Source organism: Cherax quadricarinatus, chromosome 36 (genome assembly GCF_038502225.1).
Source record: "Cherax quadricarinatus isolate ZL_2023a chromosome 36, ASM3850222v1, whole genome shotgun sequence".
Taxonomy (NCBI): Eukaryota; Metazoa; Arthropoda; class Malacostraca; order Decapoda; family Parastacidae; genus Cherax; species Cherax quadricarinatus.
Genome location: NC_091327.1, coordinates 20,661,807 through 20,669,286, shown reverse-complemented (window position 1 = coordinate 20,669,286; position 7,480 = coordinate 20,661,807). Strand labels below are relative to the sequence as shown.

Here is a 7,480-nt window from a genome sequence, read left to right as displayed (position 1 = left end):
CACGGAGTTCCATGAGTCTGGGCCTGGGGCAGAGTGCATGGGTATGTCATTTATTGCCTCTTCAAAGTCTTGTGGAGTTAGGATAATATCCGAGATTTTTGAGATGACCAGATTTTGGGTTTCGTTCATAAAGAATTCATTTGGATTGTCGACCCTTAGTCTGGGCAGCGGCTCGCTGAGCACTGAGTCGTATTGGGACTTTAGTATCTCACTCGTTTCTTGGCTGTCATCTGTGTATGTCCCATCCCGCCTAAGCAGGGGCCCAATACTGGATGTTGTTTTTTCCTTAGATTTCGCATAAGAGAAGAAGTATTTTTTTTTCAATTTCCTTTATGGCTTTTAGTTCTTCCTGTGATTCTTGTCTCTTGTTAGATTCCTTCAGCTTAAGCTCGTAGAAGTCAGTTAAAACCCAGATGCTTACAGACTGCTAGGTGAACAGGGACAATAGGTGTGAAGTAGCAAATACCTAGGTACCTACTTATTGCTGGGTGATCAGGGCCAATGTATATATGGTAGCTAACCCAGGTACCTAATTACTGCTAAGTGACTAGGGACAAAAGGTGTGAGGTAGCTAACACACAGGTAAATACTAGATGAAGAGAGGCAACAGGTGTAATGTAGCGAACACTCTTGTACCTACTTACTTCTAGGTGAACAGGGGAAAACAGGTGTAAGGAACCATGGTAAGTGTTTCTACTCGTTCGAGAATCGAACCCGGATTATTCAATTATGATCCGAAGACGCTACCACTTGAGCCCCACTACTGCCTAATTAAAAAAAAAAAGTGTGCCACAGCATTAGGTGCAACTAGGCTATCACCCACCTAAGTACTAACCAAACCTAATTTTTCTCACCTTCGCTCATCGGACGAGACGCGATGTGCTCAAGGTGTTATGGTCGAAATATATTGATCTCAGTGTCATAAAACTTATGAATATTCAATACAAAACTGAGAATGTTCCTTTAGAAAGCTGAGTGTACACCTGTTATCTTGCTGACTGCCCGCACATGTGTCCCTGTGTCCCAAGCTGTAGATCTGACACCGACTTCCTCTCATCTTTATCAGCATAATACTATATACAGTTTCCAGTTAAGTGATAAGAATACATATTACAGTATATGTCTTCGTGTTAATCGAGATCTCCAGATATTATACGACCGTATTAGTAAGAAAATTTATAACCTATATATAAATGATCAGTGTATGTGTAGGAGACAGGTCTGGTGTACGTCCCATAACAGTGCTTCCAAAGGTGTCAGTTGTGCGACACAACGCTAGAGAGGTGTAGTGCATCACCGTCCTCCCACACCCACGATAGCTAAATAGAACAAAAGATCTTAAGAAAGGTTATAATGTAGAATTAATTACAAGTGGTAGCGAATATAATTAGAATAAATTAATTAACTGCAAGTCTGTATTCAGTATTTTTCAGGTCTTTTGCCCATGTCAAACTTTGGAGACATCGTGTATGTATATAATTTTACTGAAATTTCCTGTCATATAATGAAGAGAAAATGCAAACTACAGTGACATATCAAAACATTGAGAATGACACATTACAGACGCTTATCATGGGCTATATGGAAGCCTCGGATTATAGTACTTCTGACTACGTTGCTCGTGTGAAGAGATAATTATGTGTAACAGCATCAGTAAATCATAGTGTGGCTAAAACATACGCATAATAAACAATGACGTTTCTTAAAAGTTGTAAATAACACGAAAAACAAACATGAGAGTACAGCTGATAGTGTATATTGTTCATCAGCCAAACTACATCCACCCAGTCCCTCCGTCATAACTTGCTGCCATTCCTCTCCTGCAGATGAAGGGAAAGATATCTGAAATCATCGTTAAGATGAAGAATAAGGGCTACGACGTCTTCGGCTCGGATGACCTCAAGAAGGAGCGACGGCGGCGGAAAGCAGGAGGAATATCAACGTCTTCCTCGAGGTTAGACAAGGATGATCAAGGCTGGGGAGTCATGGCGTTCCTGAAGAGGATATGTTGCTGCTGCTTCTATGCTCGTCCCCACCATCCCCTCCTAGCCTCTTCCTCCTCTCCCGTAGTCACACACAGGAAAATATCACGGTGAGCACTACTTTAGAAAAATAAATCATAAGATATTATGTCAGTTTTTTTTTTACAAGGTTGAGCAGTAAGCCAGCAGAGAGCTCAGAGATTCGAATCTTAATACATATAACTATGGACTCCCAATGTAAAAAAGCCAAACTGCTTGACTTTCTTGGATTTTCCAATGTTACCAATCCGAATCTGGAGAATTTTGGGTGGCTGGGACAACACGCAGACAAGTGGGTATAAAGACAAGCAATGTAGGTCATTCTTTTATTTTAATCCATGTTTAGTACACGACTGAGCATTAAATCAAGTCCTGATAAAACTCAATCCTGAGCGAAATATTTCCTGAAATAAAGCTTGTTCGGGACTGTGTCATGATTATTTTTTTCCTTACAAATAAAACCCCCCGTGTCCCACACTACCTTAGGAACGTAGGGTATATAAACTACTGAGAGAATATTAATCATGAGAATAAAGTTGGCAGAGATTATAACTGCTGTATAACTACTAATAATAGCTGCTGTATACATACTTATAATCTTTACTTACAATCCACTTACTATCCATTTTTGTCTTTATTTCTACTTAATCTTTATAACTGTCTCGGGGAAGCGGATTAAAATCCTTTGTAGCTATGTGGGTCACAGAGGGTGACTAACCTGGCAGGAATAAAGGGCCGATTATCATTCCCCTAAATGCAGGAATTAACCATTAAAAATGAAAGTGATTACCGAAACTGTGTTGTTTTAGCGTACATGGATGTAGAAAAGAGGTTAAATTTTAATTGTTACTTTTATGAATGACCACTTTGAAATTAGAGGAGTTTAAAAGGTGCAAGGGAGAGTTTGCATGGGAGAGTTAAATTCACATGTAGAAAGGTAGAGAGATAATATTGTTTATGCTGAAAAAAAGGTAGAATGAAAAGAGGGAGGTAAACCATACCACGGGTGGGGTTTGAACCCGCGGTCAGAGTCTCAAAACTCCAGACCGTCGCGTTAGACACTGGACCAGTCAAAAAAAGGGAGGTATAAAGATTCAGATTCAAGAGAATTGTTGTTTAGAATAAATACTTTCAAGTGAAAAGTGAATAATTTTGAATGTTCAAACATCCGGAAATGTGAGAAGAAAAGAGGAGGAAGAGAGACAGATTCTAAACTGGAATTTTGAACCAAGTGGAAGAATGATTGTTTTGAGAGAAACTGGAAAGTGATTGTGAAATATGGTAATTTTAAAATTCTGGTGGGACACAAAATAGTGATCGTATCGCTGCTCAGCGAGCACGTTGAAATATTGAAAAATAGTGCTCATGTTTTTTTTTGTTTTTTTTCACATATATCCACTGACAGCAATTATTGTCTGGAAAATTCATCAGTTGAAACAAATACCACTTACAATTTAATGTCACGGATCAAGAAGAATTAGTGGACACGCAGCGATCGTACAGTTCTAAAATTAAAGTATATACGAATGTGACCGAGGAAATTAAGTATAAAAACCCATAAATAACTAAAAGGATCCAGTAATTCTCCAGAAACTTTCTACATCTTACCTGTGCAAGTTGCAATTGTTTGTACTCAGCGTTAAAACTGAAAAAAAACTTAACATTCTTAATATTCTTAATATTCTGCTCAGTATTCATAGAGTCTAAATATCACTAGACCTGAGTGTGCCACTAGATGACCAAAAAAATAAATAAATTTAGGCAACATTTGTTTACCTGGTTATATCATATACTAAAAAATTAGCCAAAATATGACTGCATAAACACTTATAGAGTGAACCAAATTTTAAGGCTGAGTACTAATTTTGAATATTAAAAATTCAGCTGATATATCCACACAATTGACGTTGGTGTCTATGTACCTTCGTGACCAAAACGTAATTAATGGACAATGATTGTGGCTAGCTGGTCTAGTGGCTAACGCGACGGGCTGGAGTTTTGAGACTCTATGACCGCGGGTTCAATCCCGGCCGGGGGTATGGTTTAATGGACAATGTCACTGGAGTGCCATAGAACATTATATATGAGTTCAGGCGTACCTCAGTGAGAAAATGTTTAAAATCAAATCCCAGTGGAGTATATTCCTGGTGACAGGCCCATGATATCAACCCACTATTATATATATATTTACGATGAAGTGCTAAACTGAATAGAATCATACGGTACCTAGAGAATAGGAGGTAATTAGGTTTAATAATATAATAATAATATCTACAAGTACATGTACAAGGTATACAGGCCTAGCTGACATCAATGAAATACTACTATATAGAAAGCCCCTTGTTATGCAGAACATTTCGGGAAAATTAGGTCAATTTTGTCCCGGGATGCGACCCACACCAGTCGAGGCAACTCTAATTCTTTGGATCAAGAGTATTTCACTAACACTAAGGCACGCTCCTTAAAGGGCCAGTTTAATAATGGGGTTCACTGGATTGACGGAGCCACCTCTAACAGTCGTCATTTCTCCTAATGTATATAACTACATTATTGCTCAAGGTGTATCCCTAATACACATCTATCTACTCACTGTAATATAGACTCCACTGTCTGGAAAAGAATTAAAAAGTCCAACTGAATATTTCGGTATCTGAAGGTCTCTGATGCAGATCAAAATATTCCCTTGTTTTTTAATTAATTTTTCCAGATAGTGTGTTTATAATACATCTCTCTACATATGTGGACACACTTGCCACTTGATGATGTTCCAGGAAAGACCAAAATATTATCCAGTTTATATTTCAGTTTTGCCTTATTTCTGCCACGGTAATATAATTTTTACTCGTCACATAATAGTTTATTTCTCTGTTTCTTTTCCATTTTTTCCAATAGTTGTTGCATGATAGTTACAACAGAGGTGTGTGCCAGATCACTGCATACGTGGGTGAAAAGTGTCTCAGGGTCGAGGGATGATTTGGCTCTCACTGGGAGAGTGCGCCCCTATGGCATGAATAGTGCCTCCACTCTTGACCTTAATTCCTCCATGACCAGTTTATTATTCATGACTGACTTGTGCAACATCCAGGGAAGCCTTTCCAAGTTCTCCATTGAACATTAATTAATACCTGTTTCATCTGACCCTTTCTCTATTAATTTAACATTTCTTTCGCTCTCAAAGATGGTATCTGTGATTACCGTCAAACAGTATAAAAAAAAAAGTTACCCACCTTCCTTATTTCGAGTCACTACAGTGTGATGCTCTTTGGCTCAGTGTGGGTTGTTGTCAGATGGTATTGCTGAAGGTGTCTTTGGGTTATTGAACACCGAAATATTCTGACTTCGTCTATTTCTCCTCAGTCAGATAATCTTGTGATCTCTTCTTTCTGGGAAATGTCAGTGTTTACCGCTGGCCATCAATTGATCCTCAGAACTGTGTATGTGTGTGTGTGTGTGTGTGTGTGTGTGTGTGTGTGTGTGTAGGGGGAGAGAGAGAGAGAAAGAGAAAGATAGTAGGAGTTGGTGACAGGTAACACACACTGCCTGCGGAAAGCACACACAGCCTTGACCCAAATAAATTAATGCCTACCCACTGCTACATCTAGCAGTGGGTAGGCTACATCCAGCAGTGGGTAGACTACATCTAGCAGTGGGTAGGCTACATCTAGCAGTGGGTAGGCTATATCTAGCAGTGGGTGGACCTCAGATACGACACCTCCCTACAACAGAGTGGCTTCGGCTGAGTCCCTGACGAAGGACAACCTGGAGCTGTGTGAACGCCCTACCCACGCCTACATGACCCCACAGGAGAAGTTGATAGCCGCACGCGCCCTACACCGCCTCCACTCCGACTGCCCTCCCACGCCCACCAAGAACGGTGAGTATAGCCTCCTGGGGAAGTAAATGAAGTAGACAGATATACAGTACTTTGGTATCCGAAACGGGTCGTCTACACAGTAGGCTTCTTCAGTCGACTTCAGGTGACTAAAATACGACTGAAGATGCCTCCCGTGTAGGCAAAACGTTTCTGAAATAGATACCCATGTGTCTTATTCGTCATTATTACAGTCACATATTTGGTCCCCAAATTACACTTACACTTTAGTACTCCAGTGGCTTGAGCAACGGTCTTGAACCGATGTAAAAATCACATGTTTACGTAGAATGAAGCGGGTAAAAGGGCACTATTGCTTACATTTAGGACCTCTTTACTGGATACAGTAAATATGTTCTACGTATTTGTACTTAATTTCTTAAGTCGATATTATGGGTATCACTTTACTTTGTCCTCTCAGAGTGATGTTATAACAGGATGTAATGACATGATGTGATGACGTGTAGAGACAAAGAAAGGTTTGTTATTTAATATTATCGAAATATTTAATTACTTTATATACAGACAACTAGATTATATTAAATTTATTGTTCAGATAATTTCACCCTAGCTATATAATTGTACAAATATAAGTGTATTGAAATATTAGTGCTAGTCTGCCCGAGATGTTTCACATAACCAGTTTTTTTTTTCGAAAAAGTATATGTAATAAACTTCACCTTAATTTTTTTTAATAATTATGGACGTTTCGGAAATAAAATTGTTTATTGGTTTGTACGTTTGCAAAGAATGCTGGAACTTAGAAGGTTAAAATGGGTTTGATGCGGCCTAAGGGGAATTTATTGTTTGCAGTGAAGTAATGTTAATGGTTATCTGATATGACATGAATCAAGGGGGTATAAAGCCCAGTCATGATGAGGTGTTTGTCCCTTCAGGGAAGGTTCCTTGACCCCGGTGAAGGGCTCTTGATGCAAGGAAGTGTCTTTCTCCCTTCCTTGAGTCGAACCAGAATGTCTCCAAGTCCCCCAGGTGCTGTATGTCCCCTATAGGTTTAGCCCTTCCCCAAAATATAATAATAATGAGGTGTCTGTGATGGATTTTTTATGTTAAGCGCTAAACCCGTGTGGATCATACAGCGTAAGGACTGAAGGAGGCTCGATCCTCCGTGCACTAATACATGCAATACTACCAGTATTAGAGTGAAACAGACAGATATGTAACATAAGCATAATATACTACACTCACATATACGTACAAAATATAATGAAAAAAATGTGAAAAATGTAAAATAAAATATTTATTAGGACTATCAGCAAGACGTTTACTATTATTATATTCATGAGAAGCGCTAAACATGTAGGGGTCATGCAGCGCCTGGGAAATGAGAGGTGATAAGCTGTGGTCCGAGGCGGGCAAGAGTGACTCCAATTCCTCGTATCAAGAGTCACCAGTTGTAAAGTGATAAAAAAGTGGCATAGAAAGAGTACTAAAAAGAAATTCATTTATATATAAATTGACATAATAGTGTAGTAGCACCCAGGAGTAAGTGATAAGTGGGACAACATCTGCAGTTTAAAGTTTGGACACCACGCAGGTAATTCTGCTGCGACTAGATAAATACACACAC

General features: G+C 39.1%; 1 protein-coding gene across 1 annotated transcript in view; it reads left to right on the top strand.

Moving 5' to 3' along the window:
• The first annotated feature begins 1,273 nt into the window (after window positions 1–1,273).
• The window catches only part of LOC138853631 (uncharacterized), a 29,717-nt gene continuing 23,510 nt past the window's right edge, over window positions 1,274–7,480 (top strand). The window contains exons 1-3 of the mRNA XM_070091544.1: window positions 1,274–1,347; window positions 1,827–2,092; window positions 5,747–5,895. Coding sequence (XP_069947645.1) covers window positions 1,827–2,092; window positions 5,747–5,895 — 415 coding nt within the window. The 5' untranslated portion in view covers window positions 1,274–1,347. The remainder of the gene's footprint in view (window positions 1,348–1,826; window positions 2,093–5,746; window positions 5,896–7,480) is intronic.